The 20,492-nt window shown below is 43.4% G+C and overlaps 1 protein-coding gene across 4 annotated transcripts in view; it reads left to right on the top strand.

The window, feature by feature from the left end:
- The window catches only part of LOC144676966 (extended synaptotagmin-2-like), a 237,409-nt gene that overhangs the window by 204,490 nt on the left and 12,427 nt on the right, over window positions 1-20,492 (top strand). For 3 of the 4 annotated variants that reach the window (XM_078537256.1, XM_078537243.1, XM_078537236.1), the window contains 6 exons: window positions 3,347-3,496; window positions 6,847-7,238; window positions 9,990-10,088; window positions 13,565-13,696; window positions 15,898-16,003; window positions 17,995-18,041. In XM_078537256.1, coding sequence (XP_078393382.1) covers window positions 3,347-3,496; window positions 6,847-7,238; window positions 9,990-10,088; window positions 13,565-13,696; window positions 15,898-16,003; window positions 17,995-18,041 — 926 coding nt within the window. Of the gene's footprint in view, window positions 1-3,346; window positions 3,497-6,846; window positions 7,239-9,989; window positions 10,089-13,564; window positions 13,697-15,897; window positions 16,004-17,994; window positions 18,046-20,492 lie in introns of those variants that run through there. The other variant, XM_078537250.1, reaches the window with a different exon arrangement.

The raw sequence follows: 20,492 nt of genomic DNA, 5'->3' as shown, positions 1-20,492 counted from the left end.
AAGGGGGAAATAGGGTATTTTAGAGTTACTGTGGAGAGCTTAGGGGGGCTGTAGCTGTTTGAGCTGTTAGGCTGTTGAGCTGTGAGATGTGAGATTTAGCAGCTGGAACTATAGCTGAAAGAGGATGCAATTTGAATCAACCATCCATTCAAGCCAGAAAAGTCTTGGGCTGCAAAAAGCAGTTTAATCTGAAGTTTGAATTTTTACAGCAGAGTGGAAGAGTGTTACAGGTCATGTGGTATGCCTTTATTGAAGCTATAGCAGTTTGCCTTGGGTAATATTACTGGGTTTTTTAAAGTTGAACATCTATAAGGGAGTCCAAAACAAAAACAGAATTACCTGGAAAAACTCAGCAGGTCTGGCAGCATCGGTGGAGAAGAAATCAGTTAACGTTTCGAGCCTTCACGGCCCTTCGGCAGAACTGAAGCATAGTTAGGAGAAAGGAGAAATATAAGCTGGTTTAAGGTGGGGGGGCGGGGGGAGAGAGAAGTTGAGGGTGTGGTGATTGTGGAGATAAGCAAGCAGTGATAGGAGCAGATAATCAAAAGATGTCACAGACAAAAGGATCAAAGAGGTGTTGAAGGTGGTGATATTTGTCTAAGAAAAGTGCTAATTAAGAATGGAAGACAGGACACTCAAAGTACAGCTCTAGTGGGGGTGGGGTGGAAAGACTAACAAGGTTTTAGTTTTAGATTTAAAAATAATGGAAATAGGTGGGGAAAGAAGAATCTATATAAATTATTGAAAAAAAGGGGGAGGAGGGAGAAACGGGGTGGGGATGGGGGGAGGGGGAGTTTAAGATCTAAAGTTGTTGAATTCAATATTCAGCCCGGAAGGCTGTAAAGTGCCTAGTCGGAAGATGAGGTTCTGTTCCTCCAGTTTGCGTTGGGCTTCACTGGAACAATGCAGCAAGCCAAGGACAGACATGTGGGCAAGAGAACAGGGTGGAGTGTTAAAATGGCAAGCGACAAGGAGGTTTGGGTCTTTCTTGCGGACAGACCGCAGGTGTTCCGCAAAACGGTCGCCCAGTTTGCGTTTGGTCTCTCCAATGTAGAGGAGACCGCATTGGGAGCAACGAAGGTGTGGCTATGGGTACCCGCATGGGCCCCAGCTATGCCTGTCTCTTTATGGGGTATGTGGAACATTCCTTGTTCCAGTCCTACTCCGGCCCCCTCCCACAACTCTTTCTCCGGTACATCGATGATTACTTTGGTGCTGCTTCATGCTCTCGTCGGAACCTGGAAAAATTTATTAATTTTGCTTCCAATCTCCACCCCTCCATCATTTTCACATGGTCCATCTCTGACACTTCTCTTCCCTTCCTTGACCTCTCTGTCTCAATTTCTGATGATAGACTGTCCACCAATATCCATTACAAGCCTACCGACTCCCACAGCTACCTCGACTACAGCTCCTCACACCCCGCTTCCTGTAAAGACTCCATCCCATTCTCTCAGTTCCTTCGCCTCCGTCGCATCTGTTCTGATGACGCTACCTTCAAAAACAGCTCCTCTGACATGTCCTCCTTCTTCCTTAACCGAGGTTTTCCATCCACGGTCGTTGACAGGGCCCTCAACCGTGTCCGGCCCGTATCCCGCGCATCCTCCCTCACGCCTTCTCCTCCTTCCCAGAAACATGATAGGGTCCCCCTTGTCCTCACTTATCACCCCACCAGCCTCCACATTCAAAGGATCATCCTCCGCCATTTCCGCCAACTCCAGCATGATGCCACCACCAAACACATCTTCCCTTCACCCCCCCTGACGGCATTCCGTAGGGATCATTCCCTCCGGAACACCCTGGTCCACTCCTCCATCACCCCCTACTCCTCAACCCCCACCTATGGCACCTCCCCATGCCCACGCAGAAGATGCAACACCTGCCCCTTCACTTCCTCTCTCCTCACCGTCCAAGGGCCCAAATACTCCTTTCAAGTGAAGCAGCATTTCACTTGCATTTCCCCTAACTTAGTCTACTGCATTCGTTGCTCCCAATGCGGTCTCCTCTACATTGGAGAGACCAAACGCAAACTGGGCGACCATTTTGCAGAACACCTGCAGTCTGTCCGCAGGAAAGACCCAAACCTCCCTGTCGCTTGCCATTTTAACACTCCACCCTGTTCTCTTGCCCACATGTCTGTCCTTGGCTTGCTGCATTGTTCCAATGAAGCCCAACGCAAACTGGAGGAACAGAACCTCATCTTCTGACTAGGCACTTTACAGCCTTCCGGGCTGAATATTGAATTCAACAACTTTAGATCTTAAACTCCCCCTCCCCCCATCCCCACCCCGTTTCTCCCCCCTCCCCCTTTTTTTTCAATAATTTATATAGATTCTTCTTTCTCCACCTATTTCCATTATTTTTAAATCTAAAACTAAAACCTTGTTAGTCTTTCCACCCCACCCCCACTAGAGCTGTACTTTGAGTGTCCTGTCTTCCATTCTTAATTAGCACTTTTCTTAGACAAATATCACCACCTTCAACACCTCTTTGATCCTTTTGTCTGTGACATCTTTTGATTATCTGCTCCTATCACTGCTTGCTTATCTCCACAATCACCACACCCTCAACTTCTCTCTCCCCCCGCCCCCCCACCTTAAACCAGCTTATATTTCTCCTTTCTCCTAACTATGCTTCAGTTCTGCCGAAGGGCCGTGAAGGCTCGAAACGTTAACTGATTTCTTCTCCACCGATGCTGCCAGACCTGCTGAGTTTTTCCAGGTAATTCTGTTTTTGTTTTGGATTTCCAGCATCCGCAGTAGCTTTTTGTTTTTATCTATAAGGGAGTGTTGCCTGGAAGATGTTTACTTGTGAGTCTGACCAAGTAGAGAGTCTTTTGTAAGTTTAACTGTGTATCTGTAATCTTGTGTGCTTAAGTTTTGTTTTTCTTGTTAATAAAACTTTTATTTTTAATTTTTTAATCCCATAAGTGATACTGGACGACTTACTGCTGAAATCAGTACATCCACTTCTCGTTTTCAGAATACAAAAAAAAGCCCAAAAGCCAAGTTTCCCTCTGAGATTTGGTTTGTGCAGCAATTAATATCAGCTGTGTTCATAACAATATGCAATACTGGGTTTAGATGTCCCACCATTCAATTTACTGTAACTCCCTCCATTGCTCCTCATATGGGTTGTATAGCCCCCACCCAGCTGCTCATCCTGATGTAGTTGCAGAACTTGGAAACGGTTGTATTCACTATCTCTGGTGGGGGATTCATTTGGGGAATTGGAGCACAAAGCCTGTCCGCCAGCCTATATTACAAAATTATGGTATCATTTTGTTGTTTCTGTTTGAATATCTGTTGCTTGGTGCTTCACTGTTTATGTTATTTGCTTTTTCTAGGCTAAGGATGACCATCACCAGTGCTCGCTAGGTTCATTTAACCTGCCTCTTAAACAGTTGCTGGAAGCTGAAGGCCTAACAATGGACCAGCGATTTCAATTAAACAATTCGGGTCCCAGCAGTACAATCAAGATGAAGATAATGCTTAGAGTATGTGTGAACAGTGTTTTTGTATCTCTTTAAGTAAAAGGCCATCTCCTGTTCTCTTCAGTTAAGGCAGTTATTTTAAGCTAGTGACCAGCTCCTGCTAAAATGGAATTGTTTTCAGAGAACAATCATGTTTCTGGTGTTCAACTGCAAAACTTTGCTGACATCAGAATATTCCTGTTTGTGTTGACTCCTTGAACAAAATAATTCATTTGGCAATACTTGATATTTTAAAGGCAGCTCTCCCTTTTGATTTTAAGCCTCTATTGATGTTGTAATCACATCTCTTTGTATCTTCCTTGCTGGACTGCAGGAGGAGCAGAGCAACAGCTATAGTCATTAGGAATATGCTCCACCCATCCAGCGTGTGATATTTAAATGCCAAATACTGAGTTCTTGCTGCTGATTTTAATTTCATTAGCAACCTCACAGATTACCCATGTCTAAAATCACCCCTTTAGCCAAATTTTGACCCGAAGAGGAATGTTAACTTGCCTTACACTTGAGAAAAGAAATACAAATGCAGCAGTATTATCCATTTTAATACTTAACCATCAATATTACACCATATATTGGGTATTAAAAGGAAGGTATGACTATCCCAACTTGTTAACAGTTCACTTTAGACCTTTATTAAGGACGTGAAAATGATTTTTGAAAATAAATAATATACATTGTCATCCATGAAAAACATTTCTGCCACGAGGTTGTACTACCTGGTACTTTGAGGAGTTAGTTCTGCAGTGCAGCCAGGGGATGGCAGTGAAAGAAGCAGCTGAGGATAGAGCTCATCGGAAGGGAAGCAGTGAATTACAATCAACACCATGGGCAGGATTTTTCACTGGGCGTGCAGGTGCGCTCCCGACATGTTGGCATCAGCCGAGTGTGCTGACGTCAACGCGCACTCTTGTGATGTTAGGTTGGGCACCACCAGAGGCGGCAGCGCGCTCACCAACAATTAAAAGGCCTATTAAGGCCATTAGGTTAACAATTGTCCTGGATTTTTTACTGCCTGTTCAACCCAATGGTTGACAGGCAGGCGAAAAGGCCAAGCGGCCTTTGCATTTTTTAGGAAACCTCATCCACGAGCGGGATGAGGGTTCCTGAAGCAAATAAAAATAAAATAAAAACTTACATGTTCCAGCTCATGTGACAGAGTCACATGTTTTATGACATTTTTATTTTGTGCACTAGTTTTTTTAAACAGTGCTTCATTCCCCCTGAGGCAGCTCCGTGCCTCAGGGAGATTGAAGCGCTCTTTGGCTTGCATGCGTGAAGTTCACCCTAGGCCCACTTGCACCCCTCCCTCCGCCCGCACAGGCAGCCTGAGCGCTGCTGCTCGCATTCCATGCTGGGTGGGCCTTAATTGGCCTACCCACGTAAAATTGCGGTGTGGTGCCGATCATGGGCGGCAGTCAGCTTCCCAACCGTTCCCCCTACCCCCACTGAGCACGCTCGCCAAGGGCAAAATTCTACCCCATGTAAAAATGTATCTAGGTAAATGGTGTTACATAGAAACTAGGAGCAGGAGTAGGCCATTCGGCTCTTCGAGCCTGCTCCGCCATTCATTATGATCATGGCTGATCATCCAACTCAATAGCCTTCTCCCGCTTTCTCCCCATACCCTTTGATCCCTTTCATCCCAAGAGCTATATCTAACTCCTTCTTGAAAACATACAATGTTTTGGTCTCAACTACTTTCTGTGGTAACGAATTCCACATGCTCACCACTCTCAGGGTGAAGAAATTTCTCCTCATCTCAGTCATGAGTGGTCTACCCCATATCCTCAGACTGTGATCCCTGGTTCTGGACTCCACCACCATCGGGAACATCCTTCTTGCATCTACCCTTTCTAGTCCTGTTAGAATTTTATAGGTTTCTATGAGATCCCTCTTCATTCTTCTGAACTCCAGCGAATATAATCCTAATCGACTCAATCTCTTCTCATATGTTAGTCCTGCCATCCCAGGAATCAGTCGGGTAAACCTTCGTTGCATTCACTCTATAGTAAGTACATCCTTCCTCAGATAAATGTTAAATGTAGGAAAGCTGTTCGAGTGTGTTTAGTTAATCGCCTACGCCGAACATCAACTTCTATCTTTCTTTGTTGACAGAAGAGCTCTCTGTCACATGTCCCATACCTTTTATCCTTAATGGGTCTGGCAGGGCTAAATTTATTCCAGAGGAGTTACCCCGGCTAGAAAATAAAAGGGAAATGAAGTGAGCTACACAGATTATTGTTAACCCAACTGTATGAGCCCCGCATGTTTCCCTATTTATGTAGTGCTATCCAACTGCATGCAACTGTCTTGTGTTATTCCTGTAGGACCTTGTGATTTCAGTCAAGCAAGTTATACCTGTTATAAAGTGTTGCGCATAGTTCGGTAGGTCTTATTAAGGTAGTCATAGTCTTGGGTAGTTCAACAGTAAGTATTTATTAACTACTAGAAACTAGGTCCAAGCTAGGAGCTGTCTGCATGCTTGCTTCCACACACGGCACTGTCCAACACAGCACTGACCCCTAGGTGTGGGTCATGTGTTCTCTTACATCACTGTATGGGCGGTACTGTACTTGGACCCATGTTAACTCTTTATGTACCAGATCCTTTTACGACAATACCTGTCGTCACTTATCTCCTTGAAATGTTCTAATGAAAAGTTAACCTCAGTGTTAATGGCAATGCTAAAGGTAATCTGCAGCATCGTGGTGCCTAACAAATACTATTTGGTGGAAATGGTGGATGTTTGTCACAATTTACAAACAAATCCACTTAGGCTTTTTTTTCCAACTAATGACATGAGTACTGGAATGAATGACTGTGTAAATCAGCAGGAATTAAACATCGGGCAGAACCTCACGGTATCCTGCTGGCAGTTTTGCAGGCAGGGGGCATCTGTTAAATTACCTGGGTGACCTTCCCACTATCATTTATCCCGCTCCCGATCTGTCCTCAATTTTACAGGGGCGCATGGGGTGTCAATTCTGAGGCTGGTGGGATGAGGTCAGGGTTGAAGGGGAAGCAGACACGTTACTCTGCATGAATCTTATATGCAAAAGGAGGGAGGGGTGCCTTCTTCAAGGGCTACCTTTCCATGTTGGGTGCCCATCCCCAAAGCCTGGTAGCAATCTTTTATGCAAGTTCATACAGAACTTACATGCGGTTGGACAGCACCAACAATGAACTAAGATGAGTTGAACAGCTTTCTTCATCATAACTATCTTGCAAAAACTAATTTGATACCATCTTTTCGGAATTCTACTTTTGCTATCTCCCCATTTCAGTGCCATGTAATTGTTGGATAACTTTCTAAAACTTGTGAAATGATTCTCATATTCTGTTCCTCTTCATAGATCCTTTCTCTTGAAAAACAAGAGAAGACCCCAGATCGTTCCTCAGCTCAGTTAAAGAAGCAACCATCTCATAGCAAGGACGCTCGAAAGCCAGTGTCAAAAGTGCAACTGGTCCCCCCGACCGAATCGAATAAACCTGCCCTCGCTGTTCCTGCTGCTGATAGCACCAAAAAGCCTGAGAAGACAGACAAGGTGGAGAACTACAGCACTGCTTCCCAGAGCCCACAGAGGCCTTCCAGCCTCCAGCAAGCTCCATCAGCTAACACTATCTCCAGCCAAACAGGCTCTCCATCACATCTTTCTGCTAAAGAACCAACCCCGAGTATTGCCTCTGATGTATCGCTACCCTTTGCCACGCAGGAGTTACACCAGAGACTGAGGCAACTGCAAAAGTACAGCCTCGACTGTCTTTTACTCTGGGGGGACGGTGGGGTTGATGGGGATGTGCGGATGGGGGTGGGTTAGGGGAGGAGTTCCTTCAATAATTCAAACCAGTTTGAAGAATGGGAATATAAAATCATTTGATTTTGTTTGCTGGAAAAAAAAAGTATCTTAAAGGAAAGCATTTCCTACTTCTCTCTTTTAAACAGCCAACAAAATGTCTTCTAACCTTGTCTCTCAGCTCATCTGATAAACCCTCATTCATGTCTTTGTTACCTTTAAACATGACTATTGGAACTCAGTCGTGACTGGTCTCCCACACTCTATCCCCTGTAAATTTGAGGTCATCCCACATTCTACCCTCTGTAAATTTGAGGTAATCCAAAATTCTGCTGCTCATGTCTTAACTTGCACCAAGTCCAGTTCCCCTACCACCCCTGTGCTTATCGACCTACATTGGCTCCTGGTCAAGCAATGTTTAGATTATAAAATTCTTGTCCTTATTTTCAAATCCCTCCCTATCTTTGTAATCTCCTTCAGCCCCATAGTGCTCTGAGATATCTGCACTCCTTTAACTCTGGCCTCTTGAGCATCCCCAACTTTAACTGCTCTACCATTGCTGGTTGCATCTTCAGTTGCCTAGGCCCTAAGCTCTGGAATTCCTTCTTCCACCTCTCAGTCTCTCTACATCACTCTCCTACTTTAGAACACTCATTGAAACTACCTCTTTGACCAAGCTTTTGGTCATCTGACCTAATATCTCCTCATGTAGCTCGGTGTCATATTTTGTTTTATAATGTTCCTGTGAAACACCTTGGGCCATTTTATTACTTTAATTGTGCTATATAAATAGAAGTTAATTCTTAAAAAACTGGGATGGGCGGGGTGGAGTTTGATAATTGTAATTGAGAATATATTGGCTACAGTAAGCTGTGGGCCTCGCTATAGACTTTGAGTGATGAGTGCGTTGTGACCTTTGGTCCCACAAGGTGTGTAAATATTGCATTACACTGTTAACCCTGAGTTGTGTCATTTCCACGTTAAAAATGTTAAGGGAAACTCCTTATACCTTCATATCTTAAATTGATCGTGTAACATGCAGAGCACAGAGGAAATCTGAATTCAGAAGCAAAATACTGCAGAAGCAGGAAATTTGAAATAAAAACAAAAAATGCTGGAAATACTAGGCAAGTCAGGCAGTATCTGCAGAGAGAAACAGAGTTAATATTTCAGGTCATCAGAAGGGCCATCGAGCATTTTTCTCTTCATAGATGCCACCTAACCTCCTTTTAAATCTGAATTTGGGTCTTTATTAGAAATTGGAGGCATATCTTTGGCCGCTTGATGTGAGAAGTGCTGTGAGGTCACTAGTGCGGATGCAGCAAGTTGTATATGGGCAGGATCTTCCCCCGTCAGGGGAGGTTGTGTGTGAGTGGGCGGGTTCCCAATTGGCGCCACCAGTTGGGGGTGCGCTGCCATTTTACGTGGGCGGCCCAATTAAGGCTTGCCCAGTGTGACATCTGCCAGGAAGCGCTATGCGCTCCCTGTGCGGGCGGGGTGGAAATCCCCTGAGCCAGGAGTGCGCTCTTTCACGCATGCGTACAAAAGAGCACACAGATCTCCCTGAGGCAAAGTGCTGCCTCAGGAAGATCAGTTCAGGTTTGAAAATTTCAATAAAAAAGGGGAAAAAAAATTGCTGGCACGTCCACTCATGTGCTACTGTCACATGAGCTGGGACATGTCAATTTCTTTTATTTTATAGAAATTTAATACCCTCATGATACCTCATCCCGCCCGTGGATGAGGTTTCATATTTTTTCAGGAGCCCACTTGGGCTCTTGGCCTGCCCGCCAACCTTAAGGTTGGACGGGCAGGTCCATTAACCATGTTAATTTCTTTTTTAATGGCCTTAATAGGCCTTTGACAGTTCGGCGGGCGTACAGGCGATTCGGCTGCGCGCCCGCCAAACTGAAAATCTAAATGACGCGGGGTGATGTCAGGACGCACACCCGCCGTCACCCTGTGTCATTTTATATTTTATGCATCGGCGAGCAGGCCCTGCCCCCCGCTCGCCGAACAGGAGATTCTGCACAATAAATGATAAAATATTTCCATTATATATATATATGCTCATAGTAAAGTTCAAAAGGTGATAATTGTAGGTACTAGAATTTTCTGTGAATAGCAAAGAAAGCTATTGAGCAATCTTTTGATTCTGAACATTCAGTATATTTGATTCAGAACTTCCCTTATCCTTGTCGTCTGTGTTTAAATCCAATCTAAATTAATAGACCTGCCCTGATGACCCTATGTAAACTAAGTTTAGCTCCATTACGCCCTGAGTCACGTTGGGTATCAGATTATAGTGTAAAATTGCTTGCAATTCAGCAATAAGGGGCATTAATTAGCAATCTTACTTAAAGGTCTTGCAACTGCTTTTGTAAGAAAAAAATGAAAATATTCTTCTCCAATAGTAGAGAGCTACTTTGTGTTGTGTTAGAGCAGGGTAGAGGTTGCTTTGCTCTGCACATGTTCTGTGAAACACCTTGGGTAACAGAACTGAAAACGGTTCAATTGCCCAGGCACAACATCTTGATGAGGTTTGTTTTGTGTCTTTTTTTAAACTAAGTTTTAAATCTGAACAATTCTTTGCAGCCTGTTACCACTTGACCCCTCATTTTGTTTGGATTGAATGATATGATGAATTACTGTTTCATCAGAATAGATACTATCACTGAATCTTTGTGCTTTTTGTGTTGCAGTGGAACAACTCTTGGCCAATCACCATTGGGTCAGATTCAGCTAACGCTTCGGCACAGTTCTCAAAGAAACAAGCTCATTGTGGTTGTACATGCTTGCCGGTAGGTAAAACAACAAACCGATGGACTGATGTGCCTGCACAAGTACATATGGGGTTTGTAAATAAGGGATGAAAGGCAGTAGCTAGGAAGTGTGTTTTGAAAAACATTGGTTTGTAATTTGGGATGTGGAATTGGAATGAGAAATATTCACATTCTCGAATCAAGTTTAATAGAGGTAAGACCATAAGGCGTAGGAGCAGAAATAGGCCATTCAGCCCATCGAGTCTGCTCCACCATTCAATGAGATCGAGGCTGATCTGATAAATCTCAACTCTACTTTCCCACCTTTTCCCCATAGCCCTTGATTCCCTTACTGATTTAAAATCTGTCTGTCTACTTGAATATCCTTAATGACCCAGTCTGTACAATCTTCTGTGGTAAAGAATTCCACAGATTCACCACCCTATGAGAGAAAAAATTCCTCCTCATCTCTGTTTTAAATGGGCGACCCCTTACTCTGAGATTATGCCCTCTGGTCCTAGTCTCTCCGACAAGGGGAAACAGCCTCTCAGCACCTGTCAAGCCTCCTAAGAGTCTTGTATGTTTCATTAAGGTTGCCTCTCATTCTTCTAAACTCCAATGAGTACAGGCCCAATCTACTCAACCTCTCCTCATAAGAAAATCCCTTCTACCTGGGATCAACACAGTGAACCTTCTCTGGACTGCCACCAATGCCAGTATATCTTACCTTAGATAAAGGGACCAAAACTGTTCACAGTATTCTAGGTGTGGTCTAACGAGTGCCTTGCATAGTTTTAGCAAGACTTACATATTTTCATACTCCATTCGTTTGAAATAAAGGCCAACATTCCATTTGCCTTCCCAATTACCTGCTGAACTTGTATGCTAGCTTTTTGTGATTCATGCACGAGGACCCTCAAATCCATCTGTGCCGCAGCTTACTGCAGTCTTTCTCCCTTTCAATAATGCTCAGCTCCACTATCCTTCCTGCCAAAGTGCATAGCCTCACGGGCAGCATTTTCCAGTTGGCGAGTGGGGGCGGGCCCCACTCGCCGACGCATAAAATGACGCGGGGTGACGTTGGGTGTGCGTCCTGACGTCACCCCGCGTCATTTAGATTTTCAGTTCAGCGGGCGCACAGCCGAGTCGACTGCACACCCGCCGACATGTCAGCGGCCTATTAAGGCCATTAAAAAAGTAATTAAAATGATTAATGGACCTGTCCGTCCAACCTTAAGGTTGGCGGGCAGGCGAAGAGCCCAGGTGGCCTTCTGAAAAAGCATGAAACCTCATCCACGGGTGGGATGAGGTTTCATGAGAGATTTAAAATGTTTGGAAAATTTTTAAATAAAAGTAATGGACATGTCCCAGCTCACGTGACCCTTTTTGCTGCTATTTTTTTTATGTTTGTACATTCTGTCCCTTCCTGTCACACTCTGGGTATCATTACCTAAATAGCTGCCCTATAAAACTGCCATATCCTTTTGCTTTTTAAGCCTATGTATCCCCTCTCCAGAACCCTCCCCACCTCTATTTATTTTCAAGCCCTCTCTACAGCCCTAGTTATTCGATTCACCTGGACACTGGTCCCAGCACAGTTCAAGTGAAGCCCATCCCACCGGAACAGCTCCCTTCTATCCCAGTACTGGTGCCAGTGCCCCATGAACTAAAACCCGTTCCTCACACACCAATCTTTGAGCCAGGCATTTAACTCCTTGACATTATTTACCCAATGCCAGATTGCCCGTGGCTCAGGTAGTAATCCCGAGACTATTACCTTGGAGGTTCTGCTTTATAATTTAGCTCCTAACTGTTCAAGTTCTTTCAGCACAACCTCCTTTCTAGTCCTATCAATGTCGTTGGTACCAATGTGGACGACGACAGCTGGATCCCTCCCCTCCCACTCCAAGTTCCTCTCCAGCCCTGAGGAGATGTCCTTAACCCTGGCACCGGGCAGGCAACACAGTCTTTGGGACTCATGTTCATGGCTGCAGAGAACAGTATCTATCCCCCTAATTATACTATCTCCTACCACTACCACGTTCCCAATTCCTCCCCCCACTTGAATGACCCCCTGTGCCACGTTGCCATGCTCAGTTAGCCAGTCCTCCTTGCAGCTCCCGCTCTCATTCACACAGCTTGCAAGAACCTCGTAACTGTTGGACATTTACAGGGGCCGAGGCTCCTTGAACACTACCCCCTGGGGCCCCATACCTGCCTCACCTGCAGTCACACCCTCCTGTCCCTGATCACAGTCCAAATTTGAACTACCTAATCTGAGGCTTGTGACCTCCTGGAGCAAAGTGTCCAGGTAACTTTCCCCCTCCCTGATGTGGCGCAATGTCTGCAGCTCGGACTCCAGCTCCTCAACTTGGATCTGAAGTTCCTCGAGCTGCAAACACTTACTACAGATGTGTTTGCCCTGGATCACCTTGGTGTTCAGCAGCACCCACATGCTGCAGTAGCAACACATCACCCGTCCTGCCATTGCTATTGTATTTTATTTAATTTATTAATTAATTACTCTAGTATCCCTGCGCTTTACACTTGAAGAATCCCCCGATCTTTACAATTTATTGTAATTAATTTTTACAACACTATCAATCTTATACTTAAACTCTTTTTAGGAAAGAAAAAATAAAGACTAGAGACCTAAACACAAAACTAAACACCTCAATTTTATTTTAACGACTAGAAGTACTCACCATTCCTACTCACCAATCAACTGCTCTCCACGTGCTTTTTAAAATGAACTCTCGCCTGCTCTCTGCATGCTTTTTAAAATGAACTCCCCTCACTCTCCGCACGCTTTTTAAAAGGTACTGAAAACAGGTGGTTTTTATTGTAGCTACTCATTGATGAAGGCTGATAGCAGCTGATTCCTGTTTCTTGCTGGAACATGTTGGAGGGGCTGGATAACCTACTCCTGTTTTCTTTATGGAAGTTAGAAAGAGAGTGTTGGGATATCTTAGACAGGCAGAGGTTTTGTCCACAGTAAGGTTGTCATGCATGGACTAGAAGGAGCAACTTTGCCTGAAATCTTTTCTTCACGCCATGTTTTCTTATTTTGTGCTGAAGGATTGCAGGGTTTAGAGATGATGATTTGCTTGATTCATGTCAGCATGACACAGGGGAGATGTTGTGCTGTTACAGGAGGAGAGAATGCACAGTGGAGTGAAAATAAGAAGGCTTATGTAAACTGACAGAACGAGGAAAGTCACAACTTTAATACTGAAATTTGAATAGTTTGTGGGCAATAATGTAACCTGTGTTAACATCATTTCTCACTCCAAGAAATCACAGAATTAGAGAATTGTTACAGCACAGAAGGAGGCCATTTGGCCCATCATGCCTGCACCAGCTCTCCAAATGAGCAATTCACCTTAGTGCCACTCCCCTGCCTCCTCTTCTATGTTCTTCTGGAGTGTGAAGGTGGTGATTGTCTTTCTAAATTACTGGATGATGTACTTAAGTTTGAATTGATACTATTTGTTGCATTTATTTTTCCCTTGCAGTAATTTAATAGCTTTTTCTGAAGATGGCTCAGATCCATACGTTCGATTGTATTTACTGCCTGACAAGAGGAGGTCAGGAAGGAGAAAAACGTCTGTGCTGAAGAGACAGTTAAATCCAGTCTATGATGAAACGTGGGTAGAGAAACCTTTCCATTTGTTTAAAAATATTCCAGTTTGAGACCATTTATTGTGTTATTGCCTAATGTACTGGTATTATTAGCCTGTTAACCTGAAGACTCACTACTCGAAGTGAGATTTGTGGTATGACAGTCACAGCCATTACTACATTTACAAGGAAGTAATTAAACATGCCAATATTATAGCATTTAGCATGCTTGGAATGTTGTTTCCTGTTAGAGAACATTACCTATGTGAGAATCCAATCATTGAGTTCTCCCATAAGAGGTCCATTTATATGCAGCAGCACAGGTGATGGTTTTGGGAGTGTCTGCATTGTTTCTTTGTAAAGTGTAGGATAATTAAATGCAAGATGCAACTGAGGAGATATTATGAGCCGCGTCAATTCCAACAGCCATCTAAATTTTAGGCTTATTCTTGACCCATAGGTTTTGAAGTTTCAAAGGCTTTTCTCAGTGATATGGTATAAGCGTTTGTCTGGGTTGTCATCACTCATGTCATAGAAATGAGGATTTCACCAAAGCATATTTTATTTTCTGAAAAATATGCATTTAGTATATAAATCTGGTATGTTCTCTCCACTCAGTAAGTGCACCACATGATATGGACTGAACCATACAAATTAGGAAGGATACAGGTTTTATTCCTGTTCTATACTGACTTAACAATTGATCTAGTTAATCTAACGATTGGCTTTTGCTATCCTGCGCTAGGAATAGAGAAAAGAAATCAAACAGTATTCCCACTGTTACTGCAGTTTAGTGATACCTGGGTATTGCATTGACATAAATGCTGAGTGAGGACAAGATCAAGCTTGGTCAAGATGGTGCCTCTCCCACTTGGATTTGTAGTTCAGGTGGTCACCAGAGGTGAGTCGCTGAAGGACTGCAGGCACCTGAGCACTATACTGAAGGATAAGTCAAAGTCTTCAGGAGAAAAAAGCGATAAGGTGAATTCTCCTTTTCCTTTACCCAGGAATCCTACCTTCCATCCAGCATTTTGCATTTTTCAGACAGTAAGGGAGCCAGGCAGTGATGCTGCTGTCAGGCCTTGGACACCACGGGCCAGATTTTTAGATTCCGGATCCCGAGTCCACACCTCAACAGCATCGCTCTCATACGCTATTTTTGAATGTAAGTGCCCTACTTGATCTGGAGGTGACTCGGTGTCCAATCAGAGAGGCCTGGCACCTCCAGGAGGCAGCTTCTCAGAAGGCCAGCAGATTTAACAAAAATGAAAGGGGCCACTAAGGAAAAATAAAAGGTCCAGCATCACTTGCACCAGTGCAAGTAGGTCCTGGAAAAAACAGGTTTAAAAAAAATTGGTGAACTCTAATATGCCTCGCAACAAACCTAACGTGCATCAGACTGCAGGGTTTAATGAAATAAAGTTTAAAAATTTAAATCCGAGCTTAATAAGCTCCTTAAGGATCTTAAGGGACCGTTAATTGGTGGCAGCTGGGTTTCCCATTTTCAACCTCCTGCCAGCACTTAAATTTCAAACCATCCCTGAGATCCCAAGATGACGTTCAGAACTGTGATTTTCAAATCGTACCCATACTGGATCCTGACCCCACAACCCTTTGTAAATCCATCCCCACTTGTCTTTATCCAACTACAGGGAGGCAGGTAAGAGCACCACGTGGTGAATCTCTGTTGTGCTACAGACCAAGAGCATGGCATGAAGTTACATGTGTGTCATTACAACGCACTTTATTCAAGATCTCTCTGGTCATTAAAGGTACTGCCTCCCATTCTGGTGGGACATGTGCTGAATTCATGCTATTGTCCCACAGAATTAAGTCAATATTTTAAATATGTGTGAGAGTTGGCATGCCACGGATGATCTCCTGACTGTTATGCGATGTGGAGTCAATGTCTCTATTAGCAATGACTGTGTATTTTTTTACAAAAACACTCTCTTTGTTCTTCAGTTCATGACATCTTTGTGAATCCCTCCTTCGTCCCCACCTACCGCTGGCCTTCTATCCAGCACCACCTACCCCACCCCCCTTAAACAGTATAAATTTCATCACATTTCCACTTCTCTTCAGCTCTGAAGAAGGGTCATACGGACTTGAAACATTAACTCTGTTTCTCTCTCCACAGATGCTACTAGACCTGCTGAGTTTTTCCAGCATTTTCTGTTTTTGTGTCATCAAGAAGTAGCTTCCTAATCTTCAGTTTCTTCCATAGGTTTGAGTTCATTGTATCACAAGCAGAGGTACAGAAAAGAACTCTTGATGTAGCTGTAAAGAACAGTGGTGGCTTTTTATCAAGGGACAAAGGGCTTCTGGGAAAGGCAAGTACTACATTCACATTTGTCTAATTTCAGATAAAATGAACCTGAAGAATATTATCACCACCATTCTCTGTATTTATCAACACCTTATATTTATACAGCACCTTTGAAATAGTAAAATGTTCCAAGACACGTATATGTGTTATCAAACAAAATTTTACACTGAGCCATATGAGGTATTAAGAGGGAGGAGCAAAAGCTTGGTCAAAGAGGTAGGCTTTAAAGAGTGTCTTATAGAAGGAGGAGTGGGTAGAGAGTTCGGCAGGGAACTCCAGAGTTTAGGGCCTGGATAACTAACAGCAATGGTGGAGCAATTAAAATAAGGGTTACACAAGAGACCAGATTTGGAGGAACACCAAGATCCTGGAGGGTTGTAGGTTGGAGGTTACAGGGATAGGGAGTGGCGAGGCAATGGAGCAATTTGGGAGAAAAAAAGGATGAAAATTTTAACACCGGCTTTGCCAGACCAGGAGCCATTGTAGGTCAGCGAATAAAGGGTGATATATGGATGGGACTTGGTGAGAGTTAAGATAGAGGCCGCAGGTTTTTGGGTGGATCGAAACTTATGGAGGGTGAAAGCCAGGAGGTGACTGTAACAGTCAAGTCTAGAAGTAACAAAGACATGGATAAGGGGTTCGGCAGCATTTGAACCGAGACACAGATGGATTCGGGCAATGTTACGAGATAGAAATAGGTGGTCTTGGTGGTAGATCAGATATGTGGTCAGAAACCAAATATGATTTCAAATATGCCACCAAGGTTGCAAAAAAGTCTGGTTCAACCTCCAACATTTGCCACAGAGCAAAATGGAGCCGGTGGCTATTGAACAGAATTTGTGGTGGGAACCAAAGATCAGCGTCAGTACAACTTCTTAGGCAGACTTTTACTGCATTTGAAAATATGGCTTTGGTCTTCTAATATCATAGTTACTCTGTTGAGAGATGTGGCTTGTTTGTTGTTCAGGATTTGCACTTATTTTAGTGCTTGCGTGTGTTGAACTTGAAAGGAGTGACACTACCTGAGAGCAACACTACCAGCAATAAAATAAAAAGAAATGGATGGATTTCTGACTCAAAGAATGGTGATGGTAGAGTGATATCAAAGCAGGAATAAACTGAAAATGACCTCAGTGAATGTTGATTATGAACCATAAAAATGAAATGGGCTGGTCATGTTTTGTTAATTAACCAGCAGAACTCACTTTGCAACAAAATATAGGAAGTATATGGGGGAGTCCAAAACCAGAGGCCATAAATATAGTCACTAAAAAAATCTAATAAGGAATTCAAGAGAAACTTCATTATCCAGAGAGTGGTGGAATTACAAGGAGTAATAGAGATGAATAGCATAGAGGCATTTACGGAGTAGCTGGATAAGCACAGAAGGAAACGAGGATTAGAAGATTATGTTGATAGAGTGAGATGAAGTAAAGAGAATGGGAGGAGGCTCAAGTGGAACACAAACACCAGCATACATGAATTTGCCTGTTATAACGCTGTACATTCTATATAATTCTATTTTATAACCACACCAACAATAACTGAGTGACAAACTGGATTGTATCCCAACTGCTACATTAGAATTTGTAAACTGAGATTAAGTAAAGAGCCAGTTTAAATGGCATGCAGTATTCAGTTGCTGCACCTCACACAGTTTGAGGTGATGAAAAGTGGAATATTGTACATACTAACCAGTCAGTAATGTAGCCAGCACAGGACAAAATAACTGCAGAAGTGGGAGGAGGGGGAAACAAAGTGTTTGAGATATTAAACTCATTAAAGAATCAATGCTTCTGTTGCATCATTTTAATTTTTTTAAAAAGAATTGTTCTTCATTCTTTTATTAATTAGTTATCTTTAGATGAAAGGAAAATTCTCAAAATGAACAACAGTTTAGTCAACAGTTGAAAGAGAAAGTAGGGGTAACAGTTCAAGTCTATACTCTTAAGATGCTCTGTAACCCTCTATGTCTTTAATGTTCTTTCATTGTAGCTTCTAATAGAAATAACGGAGGAGGTGACTAAAGGCTCTACGCAGTGGTAAGTACTATGAAAATTGAACAATAAAGCTAGAATACTTACCTCATTTAGAAATGCAGCATATTTGTGACTGCAGGTGATCTTTTCAGCTTCTGAACGACTTATCTCATTTATATTAAAAATTGTCCCCAGGAAACTTTGTAAAAGCATAAAGAAAAGTGGATGCTCAGCTAAAGGGGAAGATTTTGGGGGGTGGCGACCATAAGTTTGGCAGGAGCAAGGTTTTATAGGGAACCTTAAAAAAAGGGGGGGGTGCAGAGGGATGTAAGGGAGGGCATTTCACATCATGAGGCCGACGTGGCTGAATTCATGCTTACCAATGGTGAAATGAAGCATGTGTGGTGAGAAGAGGTGAGCCATACCTGGTCTGGCCTACATGTGACTCAAGATCCACAGCAATGTGTTTGACTCTTAAAATGCCCTCTGAACAGGGGCAATTAGGGATGGGCAATAAATGCTGGCTGAGCCAGCGATGCCCACATCCCATGAACGAGTTTTTTTAAAAGTACAGAGGACAGAGAATTCCTGAGTTTGAGGGCAGGTGTTGAGGGGCCTGAGGAATTTGGGAAGATGGGGAAGGAGGTGGCAGTGAAGGGATTTAAACACAAGGATGAGAATTTTAAATATGAAGTATTGCTTGGGTGTGGGAGTCAAACTGAGTTAAGGACAGTGCAGGCTAGGATACAGACAACTGCGTTTGGCTTGAAGGGAATGGAAGGTCAGTGGATGGAGCACCAGAATAGTCAATGGAGTGGATGAAGGTTTCAGTGACAGATGTGTTCAGGTGGGATGTGGGTGGTCCAAATGAAGGGGAGAATGATAGGGTCAGAAGCTCAGCTCAGAATGAAATAGGACATTGAGGTTGTGAACAGTTTGGTTTGTTCAGTCTGAGACAATGGCAGGAGAGGACTGGAGTCAGTAGCAAAGGTATGGAGTTCATGTTGTATGCCAGAAATGATGGCTTTGGTCTTCCCAGTATTTTGCTGTGTTTATATTATTACCCTTATCTCTCTTAACATCTCCAAGTGCTTTATTCAATTAATTAATTTTTTTAAGCCAAACATTTTATTGTGTTGGTATGCATGGAAACCATTTTATCACAACTGTCAGCTAAATGACCAATTGATCTGTTTTTGACAGTTGAGAAGGGAATATTGACACAAGGAGAGCTCTACTTTTCTTTAAATAATGTCTCCTAAAGCCTATCTGAACCACTAGAGCAGGAATGAGACATGGAATTAATACCCTGCCTGAAGACATACCACAAACACTCCTTGCCACCATTCCTCAATAACATTTTCCATCTTGTATGTCGTGCAGCATCAGTGAGAGCCAGGGGCAATGTACATGAAGCTTCAACTGCTCCACACCAACAATAGCCTGGATTCTCACTTCCAAGAGAATGGGGAGTCCGGAAATCTTCCAGCTTGCCGTAGTCACCTTGGAGAAAAAAGTGCCCCAAATGGTGGGATCGTCGTTCTGTGGTGCAGGGGGGGTTGTGGGATAGAGTCAGCCCCGGTGGCCACATGGGCTGCCTCTGTTCTCTGGAATTTCATCCCAGCTTTTGTAAACAGTAGGCCCTCTAGCCCTCACCCCTCACACCCCTCTCACTCCCCATGTTGATACATGCCAACTCATTCAAACCCATGCCCCCTCAAACCCTCATGGTCCCCTATAGACCTTGTGCCAATTTAGTACCAGCTCATGCCCCCACCACCTGTACACCACCATGCCAACTCACCCAGTATCTACCATAGACACCCTCAGGAACCATGCTGAGATGATATAAAATAAAGTTCTAAATATCAATTACAGACTTAACTGTATTAAAAAAAAACTCTCATTCATGAAAGCCCAAATGTTACATCAATCCCCTCAAGTGCTTAATGTCTCATATAAACAAGCATTTGTATTCATAACACCACATCAAAGACAGCTAACTCTTTAATGTCCTCTTTGAGCTGTCAATCAAACTGTGAACTTACAGCCCCACCCTCCCCCACTGTGCCAATGTGATAATGTTGAGTTGTGGAAACAGTCAAGCATTGATAATGCTATAATGATAGACATACGGTTATGTCAGCAATCTGCCAGAACAGATTTTTTCAACTCGGAGACACAGGCAGGCAGTTTTTTCCCCCTATTTTTAAAGGGCGGACTATTTAAATAACTTAACAGCTTGACAGTTCCATAGACCTTTTCTGCCCTTCACAAGCATTTACATCTCTAAAAATTCGTTACTCTCACGCTGCAGGATAAGGTCCTTGCTTCAGTGAAAATGGGGTTTGTTTGAACTCAGCACTGAATTTAAATGATCCTGCTGTGTTTGGGTTTCTTGTGCGTTTACCTCTGTTTATCCCCTCAACCCAGGCGAAAATAGGATCTGTTGAAAATGGGGCAGGACTTCAGGATCGGGGCCCCTGTCCACCATTTTTAAAGGTCCCTGGATTC

Source organism: Cetorhinus maximus, chromosome 3 (assembly GCF_964194155.1).
Source record: "Cetorhinus maximus chromosome 3, sCetMax3.hap1.1, whole genome shotgun sequence".
Classification (NCBI taxonomy): Eukaryota; Metazoa; Chordata; class Chondrichthyes; order Lamniformes; family Cetorhinidae; genus Cetorhinus; species Cetorhinus maximus.
Note: the sequence above shows the minus strand (reverse complement) of the source record. Positions and strands in the feature narration are given on the sequence as shown.